At 44.2% G+C, this 21,259-nt stretch overlaps 1 protein-coding gene across 2 annotated transcripts in view; it reads right to left on the bottom strand.

Annotated features, from left to right (window-relative positions):
- RDH10 (retinol dehydrogenase 10 (all-trans)) overlaps window positions 1-21,259 on the bottom strand; it is a 28,941-nt gene extending 7,682 nt beyond the window's left edge. Inside the window, exons 1-2 of one of the 2 annotated variants that reach the window (XM_014951896.1) lie at window positions 20,735-21,259; window positions 20,265-20,503 (exon numbers count right to left, since the gene is read on the bottom strand). In XM_014951896.1, the coding sequence (XP_014807382.1) occupies window positions 20,265-20,503; window positions 20,735-21,011 (516 nt within the window). In that variant the 5' untranslated portion in view covers window positions 21,012-21,259. The remainder of the gene's footprint in view (window positions 1-20,264; window positions 20,504-20,734) is intronic. The other variant, XM_014951897.1, reaches the window with a different exon arrangement.

Genomic DNA, 21,259 nt, shown 5'->3' with positions numbered 1-21,259 from the left:
GGGCACTCACCTCGGAGCTTGTCTTGGGGGAGAGAAAGAAGGGAAAGAATTAGTGATAGATTGTGTTTCCTACCGCTTTCAAGACATGGAATCTATGTTCTCTTCCCAGAGATAAACAACAGGCAATTGCACCAAACTTTCTTGGATTGTCTTTTCTATTATCTTTACTCTGGCACTGCATTTTTTTCTTTTTTTTCCCCCAAAAATACACTGAACTATAACTAGGTGACCATAAGTGTCTGTATCTACAGCTGAAGACGATGATCTTCACAGGCGTATACACAGATATGGGAAATAACCAGAACAACCACGAAGCAATAATTTCAGAAAACCCACACAACTACACTACGCTCCTTCAAAGCATAAAGGTTACAAAGTTTTGAGGTTTTTCAGAGCTTGTGGCTAAAGTAACCCATCTGCAACTGAGAGGAAACTGACAAATAAACCCTACTGAGGACACTTCTGGGTGACATCTTCAGCACTTCAAGATGCAGACCGAGCAACTCCCAGCAGCAGAACTACAGTCACTTGGTGTAAGTCACCTCTTAAAAAGGCCATTTATGGCCACATAGGAAAAAGCCCAGCTCCTCTGCAATTCATGGCAATCTTTGCGTGAGACCTCAGTCTTCTGAAACAGCCCGTTCAGAGGAGGCCCCCTACTTTGTCATGGGGTGTTATCCCCCAAATCCATTTAAAACCTGAAGCTGAGGCAGTCTGTAAAGATAAAACAACTGTCCTACGTAGGAAACTTAGCCAAGATGCTGATAGCTGACTGCTAAGTGGATGTCAGAGAAAGCCACCTCGGTCTCTGCCATCCTCCAAGCCATCTGCTCCAGCTGGAGTCAGGGCTGGAAAACAAGCCCCGTCAGAGGCAGGCACACCCTACGAGTAGGGGAGCCAAGATGCTGATAGCTGACTGCTAAGTGGATGTCAGAGAAAGCCACCTCGGTCTCTGCCATCCTCCAAGCCATCTGCTCCAGCTGGAGTCAGGGCTGGAAAACAAGCCCCGTCAGAGGCAGGCACACCCTAACGGGGGGGGGAAGGACGCCTTCCCAGGCTCAGAGTAAAGGCTTGCCCACTGCTCCTCCCAGCCTCCTCTTGCTGGGAAAAACAATCCCAAAGTGAAGTTATTCTCTTTCACGGCATAAAGCAATCCCCAAATAAATTAGTGTTCTTACTGAGCTTCTGGCACAACCCACTTCCTTGATCAAAGCGGCTTCCTCCATACTCTGGTCCCCAGTTTTTCTGCCTGTTACATAAACCAGATCAACCTAGTTTCTTGTTTCTAGTTTCTTTCAGCTCTGGCTACATCTGCCTTCCAGACCTGAAGCCTTCTGTGTGCTTGTTGTGCTGCTGAGAAACTAGTTAAGAGCTTGACCGGTTCGGGGCAAGATGCCTCCTTGGGTGGCCTTCCCATCTGGAGTTCGTCTGAACAGGTAGCACAGCCCACATCAGTCTTCCGAGGTGATGCATGGACATGCTAATCCTCCATAATAATAATAAAAAAACCCAAAGTATTAGAAGATACCAAGCAAGAAATGTGTTTTGTCCATGGCCTTAGAGGTCACAAACCAGGCCGCTAAAATAATTCAAATCAACTCAAGTGATTTAATCCAACTATCTGCCTTCTGGTTTGATCCTTTAGGTTTCCGTTTTCCCCCTCACAGCTGCAGAGGAAGACGTTTCACCAAAACATTTAAGTACTTAAAAGTCAGAGCTGGGTCTTTTTATTAATTGCAAACATAACGGGCTTTTCAACACTGAGGAGAAACCAGTAAGTAGAATCCAGTGGATGAAAGGAATGGTATTGTGATGCACCAGGGTGAGGAACAGGGGAAGTTACACGGTGTTCAACATCAGAAATTTAAATTAAACATCCTCATCACTCAGAATTAGCTTTTTTTCCTTTTTTGGGGGGGTAAAAAAAAAAGAAAATCCCGAAAATCATGGTGCAAACATGCATTTTCTAACCTGTGGTATAGTTTAGATACAGCAACTATGTAGGACAGATAGAACATAAGAAGCTATTCTGAAGAGAGAGCAGAGCTAGTTTTTCCATCTAGTTCAACTTTTAAGTTTTTTTTGGAGCCTAGAAATCAATTCCTAATCTTAAGGAATCAATTCCTAATTCCTCTATGCTTCTGCCTACCCCAGGAAGAGCAAACCGTTCCCAGTAGCCGTAACCAAACATCTATTTCATGTGCACGCAGCTTTAATGACTTATTTCTCACAAGTGTGAAACTGAACAAGCGTTTACATGTCACTTCATAGCTTTCGTAATCTGTTCTCAACATTTTGGTTTACGGCAAATTAACTTCCAACAGTCTAGCACTTCTTCCCTCCCCTTCCCCAAATTCTTTAGTTCCACTCTTAATGAAACAAAACTCAAAAGATTGTGCAACACAAAGAACAGCACAGCTGCAATGTCAAGACAAATTAGTCTAAATACAGCAAATGAGAATATGAAGAAACACTCTGTTTGGGAAAGTGATTTTTTTAATTAAATTTTGGATTAATTATTCTTAAAGAAGAAAGCAGGCATCCACAGAAAACAATGTTTGCTGTATGAGGCTCAGGACAATGGATACCGAGAGCACACCAAAGCAGAAAAGTATGTTTAGAGAATTGTCTTTATATCAAAGAAAAAAATAAAGAAAGAAAAGGTACCAACTCATAAGGTCCTTTAAGTTTCTATTTTTCAATACGGTAATTTTTTTTTCATACTTTCTGCCTTTTGTCAGTGTTCCACAGCCCTTTTAAACTATTTTGAGGGCATAAACAAGCTGTTTTACTGCAAGGCAGAAACCTCTTTATGCCCCAGGAATAGCTCATGTTCCACGCAGCCCCTTCAGGTGAGAAAGATGGAGTAAGGTTATTTTTCTGGGGCTGGATCCAAAGGGGGTGAGTTTTTACATCACTAGAGTCATCCCCAGAAGTGATGTCCAGGTAAAACAGATAAAGACACTTTCTCCCAAGCCACAGCCATTCCCGACTGCCAGGATGGCTGCAAATCAGTGCAACATTTGGGTTAATGTATAGTTTTGTTTTGGCATTAAACACCATTTGGCCAAATCCAAGAAGCAAAATTGGCCTGACTAGTCAAGGGTTGACCCAGATGACTCTGAGAACTCAGGTCCCAGCGATGGTACCAGCTGCTGCCAGGCCTGTTAGCTAATCCTCTAACCACTGTCATGAAGCAACCCAGCCAGTGACAAGAAAATGTTGGTCCAAATACAGAAAACAATGTTTGCTGTATGAGGCTCAGGACAATGGATACCGAGAGCACACCAAAGCAGAAAAGTATGTTTAGAGAATTGTCTTTATATCAAAGAAAAAAATAAAGAAAGAAAAGGTACCAACTCATAAGGTCCTTTAAGTTTCTATTTTTCAATACGGTAATTTTTTTTTCATACTTTCTGCCTTTTGTCAGTGTTCCACAGCCCTTTTAAACTATTTTGAGGGCATAAACAAGCTGTTTTACTGCAAGGCAGAAACCTCTTTATGCCCCAGGAATATGCCCCATTTTCCACGCAGCCCCTTCAGGTAAGAAGGATGGAGTAAGGTTATTTTTCTGGGGCTGGCTCCAAGCGGGTGAGTTTTTACATCACCTCCTCCCAAGCCACAGCCATTCCGGACTGCCAGGACGCTGCAAATCAGTGCAACATTTGGGTTAATGTATAGTTTTGTCTTGGTGTTAAACACCGTTTGGCCAGATCCAAGCAGCAAAATTGGCCTGACTAGTCAAGGGTTGACCCAGATGACTCTGAGAACTCAGGTCCCAGCGATGGTACCAGCTACTGCCAGGCCTGTTAGCTAATCCTCTAACCACTGTCATGAAGCAACCCAGTCAGTGACAAGAAAATGTTCCAAATAGATGTTCTTTTGTCTAAAATACACATTATGTCCTCTCTCCCCTTCAGCACGGAGGTTCAGCCTTCTCTGCCGCCTTTTCTTCCCACAGGTCTGTCCAAACTGTATAGAACTAATGCACCTCTGTATGTTAAAAAGGAAGGAAAGGTGCCCAAGAGGCAGAAAAAGCCCATGGGAAGCTTATCAGTAAAGAGACTGAAGTTATTTACAGCCACACAGCCCAGCTAATTTCAGCAGAGAACCACTTTAAATGTATTTTATAAACACAGGGCAAAGCTTCACCGAGAGGAGCACAGTGAAAGTCATTGCCAAATAGTTTTAGGAGAGGCCTTCAAAGTATCCCCTAGAACTGTGTAACTCTCAAAGGAAAATTTATTCAAGTTAGAGGCTGCAATATCCCAAACTCCTTCTCACGCACCAAAGCATGGAGTGACGAGCCTGGATTTAACCATTTCTTTTCCTTCTCGCTTTTTTATTTGGTTCCAGAGAGAACTGAGAGCAATCACTTGCCATTTGCACTATCATCTCAATTGGTTCTGCCCCGCGTTATCTTCACATCCTCCTCAAATTCCTTTGTGCAAGCATCTCTGAAATATTAGGCTGGGGTGAGAGTAGTAACTGTGCTGAGACCAAGATGAAAATAGGGAGTTGAAGGCTAGAGAGAGCACCCAGCACAAAGGATGCTGCTCCTCCAGGAACAGGCTGGAAGCAGAAGGTGGACAGAAGGTCTACAACTACCGTTGACCTTGCTAACATCAGGGACCAAAGCTGTGCTTTCAAGGAGCTCAGATGTCCCTGCCCAGCGTTTGCAAGGAGTGCTGGGCTCCTTCTGGATAATTAGCCACCGTCTAAGTAAATATTTGAATAGCTGGGGAAATTAGTGCTATTTTTGATCTTCAGTTTCTATTCTGAAGAAACGACGAAGAAAAATACGCCAGGATTACCCAAAGTCATGAGTTAAAAAAAGGAAGTCACAGATTTCCCTGCCTTGTTGGTGGGTCTACCCAGAGGTTTTTGGAGCAAAAAGGATCAGGAGATACCACATGACATCTCCAAGCCAAACTTCCACAGATAGCTGTACCAAGAGCATGAAAGGAAGCTATTCAAGGACTGCCCTCAAGTGTGCCTTCAGCAGGCCCTGCCTTCGGAACAAAAAAACCCCAGACCTTTCAATATTTCATCCCGAAAGGAGTCCCTTAGTTATTTAGCTCCTGGCAGGCAACACAACCTGCAATTTCTCACTAAAGCTTTATTTGTCCTTCACATAAAAAACCCACTGTTTGGGGGCCGTGGGGATTCCTTTAATATTGAACTGCAAACAGGAGTTAATGCTTAACATACATGCACAGCAATAACGTGGCAGTTGCCTTGGAACCAGAAGCTCATGAAAGAACAAGATAGACTTAAAGAGTGAGTTCATAATGATGACAAGCAACGAGAAAGGAAAAGCCACACACACACACACACACTGCCCCCAAATCTTGCATATCCTACATTTGCAGACAGAGTGAAACTGCAGATAAGATCTCCCCAGGTTAAGAGGTGAAGGTAACAAAATAATACCCCGAAGAATTAAGTCACAACGAAAAACAAGATCAGTTAATTTAAAACTGTATTTGATTTACAGATAAATAAGCATCTTTTTTTTCCCCCTCTCCAACTCTGCCTAAAATACTGCTTTGAAGTACATGAAGCATTAGCTTAGTAGAACCAGAAGCTATTACTTGAATCACTTTTTGGTTTTTAATTCATTATTAATTCATGTTAGTAATTAACTTCCCTGTTTTCTCCACCCTCCTGACTGATCCATGCACAGAAAATCCCCTGCTTCTCAACAGACATATTTAATCAACTGAGAAGCACCAAAGTAGTACAAAACAAGGAAAAAAAATCTTATTTACGGACGTTTGTAGGTGGGTTTGTTGGTAGTAACAAACATCTGTCACGCCGTTTGCTAAAGAACAAGTACTCTACAGCCCACATTTACATTATTACCTTGTTTTATTTTAGTATTTAGGGTCCAGTTACAAAATCTCTTCAATTTTCAAAGCCAATAGTTACCACTATTTCCTGTGAACGGTTCAGTTATTGTAGTGGCTCCTCTCACATGGAGTCAACTCACGTTGAGTCTATCAGAAGAAAGCTGAAACTGAATTAAGTAGTTTCCTTAATCAGAAGTTAGTGCCACAAAGCTGTTTACAATGGGTAGACAGTAAAGATAAGATAAGTAATGCTATTTAAAAAAAAAAAAAAATACACAGGAAACTAATACCACTAGTTATCTCTCAAACATTAATCATTGATTTCCACTCTTTACTAGTAGAACTAATTATGCCATGCCTCGGGCAACTGAACGTTGCCTGGCTAAATTGCCTTTTGTATAGTTTGTTAACAAGGCTTAGTCAAAAGAGGGTTGTGTCTACAGAGAGTGGGGTATGAAAAGCTCTTAGGGAAGGACACTGCAACAGAAACTTCAGTTCCCTTATCCTGCCACTGGATTGTCTCCCCCTCCCCTTTCCTTTAAGGGCTTCATTTCCTGTGATCTTACCCCAAATTGGGTAACTAAGACTGGAGTAGCAAACGGCTTTGCTCTCCCTCTCCTCTGAACCTCTTGAAGGTTAAGCATTCAAGAACACTAACTAAATAATTCAATGCTTGCTTCAGAAACTTTCTTCTTCTGAGCCAAGGAGGATAAGGTACCATTACCTAAGGTGTACAGAGCTCTGCTGCTCATCAAACTCCCACCTCTCTTGCATACAGCATCCCCCACCATCACACCACCCGGGATTTTAAGAGCATCTTCACCGAGGGCAGGGATTTGGGTACATCTGAGAGAGCCAAAGGCTGCCCTGATGTCTCCTTAAGAACATTCCACTTCTGTTTGGAGAGCCCACCACTTTATATGCTCTCTGGGCATGAGAAAGTTCAGGTATTCAAGCTGAACCACCCTTGTTATTTCTGTCCCAGCAAGTGGAAGTTAGAGCCTTCATGTTGCTGGCATGCAGTCACCGTCCTTCTGCTCCTGGAAACTTTTAGATTCTTTCTTCCTGAGGGGAAACAGATTTTAGGTTTCCATGCTTTTTAAATTACTTCCACCTTCAGATGTCAGGCCTGTCCTTTAATGTGTCTGATCTTTCTAATGATTACATGCCACCAGTCATTTCTGTGGACGCATCTACCTGCATGGGGACAACTGTATATAGAATCACAGAATGGTTTGGGTTGGAAAGGACCTCAAAGATCACCCAGTTCCACCCCCCTGCCCTGGGCAGGGACACCTCCCACTAGACCAGGTTGCTCCAAGCCCCATCCAGCCTGGCCTTGAACCCCTCCAGGGATGGGGCAGCCACAGCTTCTCTGGGCAACCTGGGCCAGGCTCTCACCACCCTCACAGTTGCTTAATATATATATATTTGTTTAAATTGCTGGTTGCATATTTAGACCTCTTCCCCCCAGTTTTTGCAAACTTTTGATTTTTTATGGCTATGAAAAATGAAGCCCCTTCTCACAGGTTGTCCAGAAAGGCTGTGGAAATCTCCACCTTTGGATATCCAAAAGGTGTTTGGAAGAGGTCCTGGGCCACTGGCTCTAGGTAGCCCTGCTTGAGCACAGGGGTTGGACCTGATGACCTCCAGAGATCCCTTCCAACTTCAACCAGTCTGTGACTCTCCATGTACATCAAGTACACCAAGTCCCTGCTCAACAGCCCATTCCTCTTCCTCTCACAGAGGAAGATGTTCACAAGCCAGCAGAGACCTTGTCCTCTTTGTCCCTGTGTTACCTGCAAGTTTATCAACCCAGAATCTTAACTGGAAATGTCTTGATTCCTCTGTATCTCCCCTACAGGAGCTCTGGCCTGTAGTAAATTATCCTGCTCTGTCTGAAACAGTGTCTTTTCTACTGCTATTTCTCCTTCTCCTGTGGTCTCAAGTCCTTTCAGCTGGAGAGAGGGTCCGATGAAGCAATGCAGAGCACCTGGATGCACTTCTTGTGGAATCAACAAGTTTTCAGCTGAGTTCAGAACACAAACATACCATATTGTTTTCAAAAACTAATGCTGGCAATATAACACAGCAGAGAGACAACAGTCATGGAGATTCTTGGAATGCGTGGAAGACAACTTCCTAACGCAACTGGTGAGGGAACCGACCAGGGAAAGTGCCCTACTGGACCTGCTGATAGTTAACTCGGAAGGTCTTGTGGGGGATGTAAACGTTGGAGGTCGTCTTGGACAAAGTGAGTGATGTCCACCTGACTATTAGATGCCAGTAATGACACTCCCTTGCCGGCTTCTAAAAGGTATTCTGAGCCCTCACAGACAATTCTACCTGAATTTTAATGGCTTTGAAAGCTTGGACAGAGCAATCATATTGAATTCTCAATGTGAATTCTCAATGAAAGCCAGTATCTCTGCTTAATCAGTGTATAAGCACAGAACACAAGTTCCCAATGATGTTTTTGTTGTGGATTTCAAGTGCCAAACTGATCTAAAAGCTGAGAAGAGTTGGTAGTAGGTAAGATGGCACGGTCAGAGGGCTGTTGGAGGCCCAGCTGTGTGTTTAGCCTGCCTTACACAGCAAAACAAACAAGATACAAGTCCAGACTGAAGCGGAACTTGGGAACAAACCTGTAGGTGCAGACTTCTCCAGCCAGCACACATTTAGGGCATAACCAAGCCTGAGAACTGAGGCTTTCAAAGTAACTCATGCACAGAAGCTGACCTCTTCCCTCCCGCCCAGAGGCATCTCATTACACCAGTCAATATTTATTCTCCACAAATATGAATCTCATTATACTCTCAGACTATCACAGCTACCAAACCACAATTACTAGCCAATTTAAAGTATCACACAGTTGGCAACAGCTAATGAAAAGTAACCTGCGCTTTAAAGAAGGTGAATCCTTCTGCTCAGATGTCCCATTTGAGCTCTCTGCATACCCATGACTAACCCAGAGCTCCAACACGACTTTAAAGAAGGTGAATCCTTCTGCTCAGATCTACCATTTGAGCTCTCCGCATACCCAAGAGACTAACCCAGAGCTCCAACACGGCTGTGACAGCCCAGTTACCCTCCTTAAATTCAGGAATTTAAGTTACAACCAGAGTAGGCAGCATCACCAACCTCATATTCTTCCACATGCAGATCTGTCAGTAAAGACAACCTACCTCGCATTCATTCAAACATCAAATTTGAAATTACTTTAGAGTTTGCTGGTCAAGAGATGCAAGAATTTAACACTTGGCTACTCCTTTCTGCAAAAGCTGGTTTAAGCCCTGTCGAAGTCAAGCCAGTAGAAGTTCTGCTTTGTTTATACACTGACAAATGGCCATGTCAAAGGATTTGTAGTGTTTCAGAGCTATGTTGACATTAGTGTAACAAACACATTAGTCCCTCACCTTCGTTAGCACAAGTTTGCAGCAAATGTCCAACCATTTGGAGAGCAGTAATTTATTGCCAGCTATTTGATAATCTTGACAAAAATGAAAACATGCCCCTATGAGTCAGTGAAAAAAATCCACATAACAAATTCATTTCAGAACAACTATTAGATAAGAGCTCAGAATATTCTCTTCGGTGCACAAGAACACAATCCAACTTTTAAATACACATTTTTTTCCTCCAGCTTGCCATCAGCTTAGTCATCCTCTGGAATATTTAGTAGAACTTGGTATTTTAGTCTGCACGTTTCCAAAAAATTACTAGAGGACAGCGCTGTCAGAACTACTCACGGAAAATATGAAGTCATCACTCGTGTTTTACAATTTATGTGGCAGTGGCAAAACAGAAAGAGACTGTCTCACAATTTATAGATACCTTAAGGCCAGCACCTCCATTGCTGTAGCACTTGCCTGCAGGTGAAAATCGAGTCGCTTGACTCATCCCTCCCCAACTCAAGTCACTCAGTCATTGTTTTGAATCAATTACATTATAAAAAGGAAAATGGTTATGCCATAAGTGAGGATCTCACAAGAGAACAAGGTGAGAAGGAAAGCTCCCCTTTCCACATAGCAGCCTGCCTTACTGGAAATAGGAAAATAAAGAAGATATTATAGTTGAATGGAAATTTAGCTTCAAAGTTTGTGGAGGAAACAGTCACAGAATCACAGAATCTCGGTGATTGGAAGAGACCTAGAAGGCTCCAAATTCTTATGACCTAACTCACCGAATGAGAAGTAACATTTTAAAAATGCATGGAACTTCGAGGTGTTTAAAAAAACAAGGCGTTTCTGTTTCATGCGTCTCCCCACCCTCCCAAAAAAAAAAGTGTCTGCAGAAAACAAATAGTCTTAAGCAGGTAAACTTTCGCTTCAGAAGCCAACAAAGGCTAAAATGACAGCAAAACCCCAGCTAACACCGTGACCGCGATTCTGCTTGCACAGGCATTTTAACCAAACACCAGCAAACTGCTCCCTTCCTTAGGGGGTGAGTTTCTAAAGACAGAGAGGTCCTTCCTTCCTCTGCCTGCCTGTGGAAGGAAACTACACGGTGGAAACTTGCTTCCCACGAGCTGAAACAAGGCTCTGGACTGGTTTTTTTTTCCCCTCACATTCAAGCAGGGTTGGTAGAGCTGATTTCCAGAGAAGCCAGAGTGCAGCAGACAGAGATCACAGCTCGTGAGGGTACGCAGCAGCAACCGTGGCATCGCTGAAAGGCAAATAAGCCAGAGCTGCTCACACAACCTTCTTGTGATGCTCTCAGAAAAATAACTTACCTTTATCTAAGGGTCTTTCATAGTATGCAATTAAAACACTGCAATCTCCTTACAAGTTGAGTTGCTACACTCAGACCTGTAATGCCAGTGGTGGATTTGCTATAGCTGGGAACCATTTATGACTACTCAACTGTTTGGAGCCTGTAAATCCTCCCCCAGAAAATCTCTCCAAGGATGAGGTTTCATTAGGTGGCCACAGAGGTCCCGTTCACAGCTACATGGTTTTATCTTCTTGCTCCTCACCCTTTCCCCAACACACTCCCCCAACACACGCTGGCCAGTCCAAGTCTGAAATGTCAATGAGGTGGTTCTAGACTCTAAATAGAAAAACTAATCGACTTGGCCAAGCAAACTTGGCCAAGCTTTCCTCCCTGCCCTCCAGCCAGGTTAACGAGCTGGGCTGGCTCACTTGGGGATCAGGAATACCCAGACTAGGGCAAGGTAAGGTGCAGATTCAAGGGGTGGTCCCAGGTGACATCTTGCCACCACCACTAAGCTGCCTTGAAGGTTCATCCTAAGTCAACAGACATTTCAGACAAGTTACCTTTAAGCATAAGCTCAGGAGTTTTTCCAAACCAAAGTGCTGGAGGAGCTGTCACACAAGTTCAAACAGATGGCAGAAGCCACCAGAACCGGGGCACGTTTAGGTGTAGAATTCAACAGCCAAACAAACTTGAATTTCAAAAGGCTCACACCGCGGCAGCCACCCCGGCTCCCCCAGCTGTTCCGGCCTTCCCCGGCCTCCCATCCCAGTTGTGATAACTCACTCGTGTCAAGTGTTAATTTGACTGGCATATAAATCATTATACTAATATAATTGTTTACAAGAACAAAGTGTTTCTTCAGAAGTGTAAGCACAGATGTAAATCTCTCCCCCATTTGTGACAGATCTTCTTTCAAACTAAAACCTCCGAAACTGAGATCTTACCAGTCTGTGCCTACTCACCCACACTGCATTTTGAAAGACCTTGTCTTTTTTTCTAACAGACTAAGGAGCCTAAAACCACAGGTAAAATGTGCATCGCACGTAAACCAGCTTCAGCTTGCCTTTGCAGAAAGACCTCCACCACATTTCACAAAAGACAGAGAGGTACCAATAACTCAGATTTACCAGCAGTGTGAATAGCCAAAAAATCTCAAAGGTCAAGGAGCAAGGTTTATCAGGAGAGTGATGCTCTGGCTTTTACATGCAGAGGACTGTGGAAAGGTTTAGTACTAGAAATATGTAAAAAAAACCCCACCTTCCTTCCCCCCGAGAAAAAACCTTAGAACTGAAATCAAAGCATGGGAAGGATCATAGAATCACAGAATGGTTTGGGTTGGAAGGGACCTCAAAGATCATCCAGTTCCAACCCCCTGCCCTGGGCAGGGACACCTCCCACCAGACCAGGTTGCTCCAAGCCCCATCCAACCTGGCCTTGAACCCCTCCAGGGATGGGGCAGCCATAGCTTCTCTGGGCAACCTCTTCCAGTGTCTCACCACCCTCATAGTAAAAAATTCAGGAAAGAATAATGCTTCACAGCTGATAAAGATGAAAGTAGGAAAGATTTTTTTAAAAGCGCAGTGGTAAAATGGCAGGGATGGTACTAGAAAACATAATGTTCATCTTTCCTCAACTTTTCAGAGTATTTGACAACACTGAGAGCTGCAGAAAAAGACTTTTCACCCACGCAGATCGGTTCAAACCGATACAGACCCTGGGGTAAAAGGACACTCACCAACACCATCATGAGGATGGCTTTTTCCCCACAGCCGTGGCACCCATTGCTGATCCAGCACCGTTCCTTCAGAGGGGATCAGAGATTTTAAAAGCATCCCTAGGGTTTGCTGACACGTCTCTGACCCTCAGGAAAACTCACGGGAGATTATCCCACATGCCCCACCTCTGCAAGCTGTATTGCAACTCCAGCTTGATTACAGAAGGCTGGAGCACTGCAAGCCCCTAAGCATTGATTAATGCTTCAAATACATTTCAAGTTCTTTGAGAAGTCATAGAATCATAGAATCATTCAGGCTGGAAGAGACCCTTGGGATCATGGAGTCCAACCATCTACCCTACTCTACAAAGTCCTCCCCTACACCATGTCCCTCAGTGCCCCATCTAAACGTCCCTTAAACACATCCAGGGATGGTGACTCCACCCCCTCCATGGGCAGCCTGTTCCAATGCCCAACCACTCTTTCTGTGAAAAATTCCTTCCTAATGTTCAGTCTAAACCTACCCTGTTGGAGCTTGAAGCCGTTCCCTCTTGTTCTGTCGTTAATTACCTGTGAGAAGAGACCAGCACCAACCTCTCTACAGTGTCCTTTCAAGTAGCTGTATGTTGATGAAGCCTTGGCATGTTCTCTTCAGGACAACATTCCCTTTCCTTAATGGGACTTCCATATCGCTTTTCTGTGAAATACATTACTTTTTTATATGACCCAAACTCTTCAAGCTTGAGATAGCTTAACACATGGAAGTAACTGGCGAATCACAGCTCACGCTACTATCTCGGACACCAACCTACAAGCAACAACCAATCCAGGGGCCACGATCTGAGAAACTCCATTTTTGTGTCATTTGAGATTCCAAGTCCCCTGTGCCTTTCGAATGACACAGCAAGTTCATTTCCAAAGTATTCCTGAGACAAGCCACCGCAAAATCTCGGGTGCAACTAAAGCAGTTTAAGGAAAACATTCTGAACGGTCATTTTGCATTTGTTAATTGACTAGGATGAAAATCAACTACTTCACATCATTAATGAGAAGGAAGGGAAACTCCTGAATTCAGTTGCTGCTTGAAAAAAAACAGGTCAGCATCCTCCACTGTGCAAGGAAGATGCTCAGGCACAGAAAGTGTATGTAGGAAAGTTGGCATTGTCAGTAATGTAGAAAGGATGAAAATCAACTACTTCACATCATTAATGAGAAGGAAGGGAAACTCCTGAATTCAGTTGCTGCTTGAAAAAAAACAGGTCAGCATCCTCCACTGTGCAAGGAAGAAGCTCAGACACAGAAAGTGCATGTAGGAAAGTTGGCATTGTCAGTAACGTAGAATCATAGAACGGGTTGGGTTGGAAGGGACCATCCAACCCCCTGCCCTGGGCAGGGACACCTCCCACCACACCAGGTTGCTCCAAGCCCCATCCAGCCTGGCCTTGAACCCCTCCAGGGATGGGGCAGCCACAGCTTCTCTGGGCAACCTGAGCCAGGGTCTCACCACCCTCACAGCAAAGAATTTCTTCCTGAGATCTCATCTCAGTCTCCCCTCTTTCAGTTTAAAACCCTTTCCCCTCATCCTATGGCTCCCCTCCCTGATCCAGAGTCCCTCCCCATCTCTCCTGGAGCCCCTTGAGGGACTGGAAGGGGCTCTAAGGTCTCCCTGGAGCCTTCTCTTCTCCAGGCTGAACCCCCCCCAACTCTTTTAGTCTGTCCTCACAGCAGAGGGGCTCCAGCCCTCAGAGCATCTTCCTGGCTTTCTCTGGACTCATACCAATAGGTCCAAGTCCTTCCTGGGCTGAGGACTCATGTTCAAAGAAGTCTTTGATACGTTTTTCCCCACTGGAAGGGAAAAATGATATGTTTTGATATGTCTTTGATATGTTTTTCCCACATGGAAGCAACAATGATCTTTGAGGACCCTTCCAACCCTAACCTATTCCTGGGCTGAGGACTCATGTTCAAAGAGTCTTCAATATGTTTTTCCCCACTGCCCTGATGGAAGCAACGCTAATTAAACAAGTCAAGACTGCTATAAGCTGTTTTGTTCACACTCTTTGATACGTAATCACTTGGTTATCATCAAGATGCAGGAGACAATGTTAGTCATGACTGAACAGCCTGAACAGATCTTCATGGCTTAGAGTTGAGTAACTTGTGGAAGAGGTGCAGTTTGGTGGGCAGCACTCCGGAATCCCCATAATGGGTGGTTGAATTAATATGATTCCTACCAAGGAAGGGTTTTTTTTTTCATGTAAAACCAAGACTCACCCACCAGTCCATCCCCACGTGCTTCATTATGCTTGCTGACTCTTCAGATCAGTACATTATGTGAAGAGGCACTTTTAGCCTCACTCATTTCTACTCCAAAACCAACAGAAGATCCCTTCTGCAGGCAAAGCTTAGACGTCTGGGTACTTAATAAATGGTTCAGGAGATGGGTGGGAAATTCTGGTGGTTTTTTTTCATCCTAAAAGGATCAGAAAATTTAAAAACCTTCCACTAAAGACTTTTTTTTGTGGAAAATTATCACTACCACTAAAATGTGACTACAAGGCTAGATTGCAGATCCACACAGATTGCAAGAAACAGGTTACAAAATTAGAAGATTGCAGGCTGGTAACAACTCTCATTGACACAATAGTAGACAAGCTCCTACTAGACCATGAAATAAATCTGTGAGGAAAGCTCTGAGCCACAGTCCTGTGCCTACTCAACCTCCAGAAATATACGTACACTCATTTATTTGACAGGCTGAGGGAGCTGGGGTTGTTCAGCCTGGAGAAGAGGAGGCTCCAGGGAGACCTAATAGCGGCCTTCCAGTGCCTGAAAGGAGCCTACAGGAAGGCTGGGGAGAACCTGTTTAGAAAGGCCTGTAGTGACAGGACGAGGGGCAATGGCTTCAAGCTGGAGGGGAGCAGATTTAGACTGGAGATGAGGAGAGGGTTCTTCACTGTGAGGGTGGTGGAGCCCTGGAACAGGTTGCCCAGGGAGGTGGTTGAGGCCCCTTCCCTGGAGATATTCAAGGAGAGGCTCAACGAGGCCCTGGGCAACCTGGTCTAGTTGGGGGGGTCCCTGCTGACTGCGGGGAGGTTGGACTAGATGGCCTTTGGAGGTCCCTTCCGGCCTGGGCAATTCTATGATTCTATTTTCTCAAACTTGTGTTAAGCAAAGCCCTCTGTAAAATAAAAAAAAAGTGCTGTTTTCTAGAGCGTGCATCTGGGACGCAGCATTTTCTCAATTGATAGATTCCCTCTATTTTCTTGAGAAATGAACCCAGGAACACACGAACCGCAGCACCATACCGAAGCACTTAAAACTTTTTAAGTACGACTAATATGACTATTTCCGTAGCAAAGAGTCTTGCCTCTGCTTTTTCTGCTTCACGTTCACTGCCCAGCATGCTACCGCAGTATATAAACCACATGTGCTGGCCGGGGGAATTCACTGGTGGCATGTACCATTTTGCAAGGGAAGAATGAGTTTTGATGACACTTTTTGGATCATGTGCACATGCGTTGCTTGAATTTGATCCAACTCATTTTTCAAAAAACAAACAAACAAAAAAAAAGGCAAGAATTTGTAGGTTAAACTTCCTAAGGAAATTTATGCATCTTGGATTATGTTATCATGATATTAAAAAAAATAAAATCAATTGAAGCAGCTAATTCCAGTCATCCAAAATGCTAAATATAGGTAGTTTGTCTGTCAGTGGAAGGAATACTGTGTCTATTTTGATCATTGACACTAGAATCCCAGAGATGAAGACAAAAATCAAACTGCTGTGCCAAGAGGCCACCAAAGACAGGGCCAGGTATAGTTTCCAATAGAGTGTTTCAAATAATATAACTTATGCTGTCTTTTCTTCTGTAGAAGATCCATGTGTGCACACTGAATACCATACTTCCATATTTAAACAAACTATAGGCATAAGGCAGCTTTATTTAATACCAGGAAGCTTGAAGAGTCTAGAACAACAATACGTAAGTATCAATACCTTATAGATAACTACAAGCCACTTATTTTCCAGGGCTTTATCTCTTTAATTACACCAACAAGTACAGCAGCTGCATAAATAGAGATTTGATTTAGTAACTTTGCATTAACTTTCTTTCCAAGGTACATTAAGTTTTGGATTATTTATGAATGCCCTAATTACTTAAGCAGTATTCCCCCCCTTTACTCAGTATTTCTCTCTTCCTGCACTAATGTCAGGACACCTAAAGGTTTGTTCAATTTTTACGAAGACAAATATACCTGTCTAACTTCAAAAATCAAGTCGTTTGTAAGCAAATGAACATAACCAGCAGAGCTAAGACAGCAGCAGACAAGCCTTCAAACTCTGGGCCCTAGTCTCTCACCCACATGGATTTTTATTTATTTATTTTTTTCCCTCTATAAATATGACAGAGCTGGAGCTGAATGCTTTTGCTTCCCCCTTTTGGTAAGTCGAAGAGAACTCCTCTAGAAGGAGAGCTGTAAAGTTTTGGAGGATCCAGATGACAGGGAAAGGCAGATGGTGCTTCCCTCAGAGCTGAGTACTGAAGAGCTGCTGCTCAGAAGGACCTTCACCTCAGACCCTCATCATCGCCTTCCCCTGCCCCTCCACGAGTCCCATTCAACAACCAAATCTAGAGGGATTTCCCAGGTACTACACAGATATAAAATATGAGTGCCCACACATCCAGCAATAGCATTATTCCACCAGAAAAAAAAAAAGGGTTGGAGTAGGTACAAAAATCTGAAATTGTCCTGAAATAAAACTCTGTATGGTAGTTTTATTAAATACAGTTCCGTGAGCTAAAAGACAGTCTTTTGATACTTCAGCTTTATTGTAAAACCACAAGAAAGAAAAACTGCTATTCCTATAGTTGCTTAAAACTGATTAGGCACCAGCTTTATCTTACACGGCGATTCAACGTTTTTCAAATCTGAATCCTGACATATCACAGGAAGAAAATTTCCTTGTCTGCAGAAGTTCAGTTCCAGTAACTGACAAGTGCAGCCAAGTAAGTTATTATTCTTGCAACAGGCTGGCAGGAAAGATAATGTTACACTCCTGCTACAGTTTTATGCATCTGCAAATTATAGTAAACCAGAGCTGGCTTGTTTCAAACCAGGAATGGATTTTGTCCCTATGTTTTCAATATCAGAAGCATTCGAGTTATCACAGCATGAAATAACAGGTTTTTTAATACTGCAGTGGGTTTTATGCTGTGGAAATTGCTACACGAGGCAGCGGTGACATGTTTATATAGAACACTCATAGGAAGGATTATACAAATCATGGATGTCAGCAAAATGGAAAGCATCTGGTCGGGGCTGTGGCACGCTGCTGAGGCGCTCCCCGCTGCCAGCCCGGGATACAGTGGGAGTCACAACAGTCACAAACCAGTGACAGACTGGTGGCACTGCCTACTGCAGAATTTGGGCAGCCCTCAGATGACAGCTGCCAAGGTAAAGACAAGCTCAGGTCACCTGCAGTTCTGCACGGAGAGAGGGCGACCCATCTCATCTCAGAGGCTTCAAGGGGAGAGCCCCGCTTTAGGATTTTATTTATAAGCACATCGAGGCTTGATTAATGATCAAGGGGAAAGGAAGAATTTCCCCAGTCACACACTAAGAAAAAAACCAACCAAACAAAACCCCAACAAAAGTACAGACACTTAACTACTGAAGCAATTTTACATGGAAGATCCATGTCTTTGTAAAAAATCCATTTACAGCTTTTTGGATGAAACGCCCTCCAAGAATAGTTAAAAGTCTACATAATGCTCCAGAGTATTAGCTTTGCTTTTGGACCACCAGTTTAGCTGACACGGAAAAGACTAGCTATGTAAGACTTCACACATCTAGACACATTGTTCTATTTAAGTCATCATTGACTCGCATCAAAAAAAAGTTGGCTCCAAATCAGCTGATTCAGATGATATCTTACGAATTAAGTACTATTAGTTTAATAGAAGTCCACCCACTGTTGGTCAAGCCAACCTCTTCTGGGATTGGGAAAGGGAAGCCAAGGGAAAAAAAGAAAAAAAAAAAAAAGGATTTACCAACAGCAAAAAATAAAAGGAAAAGCAAAGCAGGACACGGGATGTGCAGGAAGTGTACATATGAACAGATCCTCAATTAAATATAAAGGGTGTTGACTGCTCCTCAGAAGCTCAAGCCAAGATCTCAAGTTCCACAGTTCAGATCTAACCATACCTTCTTGGAGACTTTTTTTTTTTTGCCTTTTCTTTTTTATTTTAAAGTCACTTCACACTAACATTTAGAGATGAATGGAGCTGTTATGGAAACCCAGTCATAGCAATACTAAACTCTAAGATTAGTTTTCTATTACTGTAAGAGACTCAGAACACACAGAGGGTGCTTTAAAAAGGTCTCTGAAACAATGTTATAAATAAGCCTATGACTTAGGCCTGAAGGAAGAACAGCTGGAGAATTTAGGATCCTCCCATATTTTAATTCATGGTGATGTCATAATTTAAGAGTTCTTGGAAACTTTGTCAATTCGGCATTTAAACCACATCAATAACAGTCATTAAATCTAGTGCACATCTCTGTTTGCCTAACCATCAATTTAACTTTTATGAAGGGGAACACGCAGAGCTCCCAGTTGTAAAGAAGTCGAATGAACTTTCTCAGAACTTTGCAAAATGGCCTTAAAAAAAAAAATAATGTACTTTCCCCAGTTTAAAAGCCTTTCTGAAGGCGCTATCTCTCCCGCACCGAAGTTGAAGCAGTCTCTCCCCAAGCTTTACAATACGTTGGAAAAAAAGACTGCTCTGCCATTAAGTGTTTCACAGCACAGATTTGAAGGGGCTCCTTTAGGGTTATGAAACAGCATTTCACTTCCATGTTAAGGCAAAAAAAAAAAAAAAGGAAAAAAGTTTGGTTTGGGAGGGCCTTCTTGAGTTTTGAAGATGAGACATTCTACAAAATTTTGTTATGAAAAGGTAAGACCCAGCCAAAGGAGGCTTAAGTTGAAGTATATTTCAGATTGCCTAATCCTTTGATTGTTATGCAAGTGTATTTCATAACCTTATTTGAAGGACCAAAGAACAGTTTTAGTGCTAACAATGGGCTCAGTCTGACAGCAAATTCTAACCCCAGCGTGCATCATGTCCTCCTTCCACACTCCAGTTTATGTAACTCCACACCACGGTGGGTTTAAAAAAAAAAGTAAAAAGCACAGAGGAAAACAAGGTTTAGATAGATAAAAAGAGCAAGTTCACATAACTTATTCTCCTTGATTAGCATCTGCTAGTTATGGAGACAGTATCACCCCAGAAACCATATTAAAGAATTTTTCTTACTTCCACTGGCAGCCCCCAGAGAAAGCTATGAGGACAAATACGCAGGATTCCTGAAAAAAAAAGTGGTCTTGGCTTGATTTCTCGAGAGATCTTTTTCGCCTTTCCTCACAGCCTTCAAAAGGAGCAATCTGCCTCCCAGGCAATTCAAGCAACATTTCCAGCAGGGGTTTTAAGTTTTTTCTTTTTTTTTTCTTTTTTCCCCCCCAAGAGATGTGCAAGTTTGCTATTGTAGCCATCATTAAAACAGCATCTTAAAGCTGCTAACATGCTGGCATGAGACGAGCCAGCAGAAGTCTGAGAAAGTCATTCATTAACAGTAACAGCCTTTTAGCAGACTCAGAGGTTGCGCTCGCAAAGGATTCCACATCCGGGGCTGGAGAAAAAGGGCACGAGACTCCAGAACCCTGGATTCGAGGCAGATAGAGTTGTTTTAAAACTGCCTGTTAACCATTTTAATACCCACCATTCCTGTTAAACAGAAGGGCAGGCTAAAAATAAGAAACCCACAAAAGTGGCGAGCAAAATGAAAGGGAGCGAGCACCAAACTCAAAGGAGACAGGAGTTAAGCAACAGCAGTTAATTCCCCCAAATTAACTGACCAGAAAAAAATAAAATAATAAAATAAAATAAAGAGGGCAGCAGAAAGGAGTCTGTAGTTACCCAGAAGTGCGCGTGACAGTTGACCATCATGGTCCTCTCGATCAGCTCGTCGGGACACTCCAGGAGGTGGTGGCCAGAGACCACGCCGGCGTTGTTGACCAGCACCGACACCTCGCCCACCTCCTTGCGGACCCTCTCAGCCGTGGAGTAGACGTTCTCCCTTTTGCCCACGTCGCAGGTGTAGGTGTAAACCTGCAAGTCGCAGCGGGGCAGGGCATCTTTTTCTCCCTCTCCGGCTACTAAGGAACACAGAGAAGAAAACAGGGAGAGGGGGGGGAGGGATAATATTCTTACTTTTCGGTTGTTATTTAAGTAAATAGAGGAGCGAGGAGGTGTTTGGTGCCCTCCAGCAGGTGAGAGAGGCTCCGGGATGGAGACCCCCGGGGCAAGTAGCCTCGGTTACCCCTTCCCCAGCCCAGGGCAAGGGAAGGGGCAAGTGGTAGCCGTCCCCCAGCAGGGTCACCGCTTACCTCTGGAGGTGGCAGCCATCTCCCGGTAGATGTGCCGCACCATGCCCGCCGTCTCCTCGTTGCTCTGGGTGTTGATGTCCCACAGGACCAGGAGAGCCCGACGCCGGGCAAACTCTAAGGCGAAGAGGCGGCCCAGGCCGCTGCCCGCCCCGGTGATGAGGCACACCTGCCCGGCCACGCTCTTCTCCTTGGGCCGCACCAACCACTTGGCGGCGGCCAGAACGAAAGCCCACAGCACCCGGAAAGTCACCACGAAGAGCTCCAGCAGGATGTTCATGCTGACGGAGGAGACACGGAGGCACGGACACCGGAGAGGGACAGCGGGGGCGGCGGAGGCTCCCCCCGCACCTGGGGCCGCCCCTGGCCCGGGACCTCCCGCTGCGGGCGGGCAGAGAGGGAGACCCCCGCTCCTGAGGGTGCAGGCGGGCTCCGCGCCCTCCCTCAGCCGCACACGCCAAGGACGGAGCCCGGACACGGCGCTGCCCGCCCGCCGCCTTCTCCTCCCCGTCCCCCCACGCCCGCGGC

This window comes from Calidris pugnax, unplaced genomic scaffold (genome assembly GCF_001431845.1).
Source record: "Calidris pugnax isolate Ruff unplaced genomic scaffold, ASM143184v1 scaffold61, whole genome shotgun sequence".
Taxonomy (NCBI): Eukaryota; Metazoa; Chordata; class Aves; order Charadriiformes; family Scolopacidae; genus Calidris; species Calidris pugnax.
This window is presented reverse-complemented; position numbering and strand designations above follow the sequence as displayed.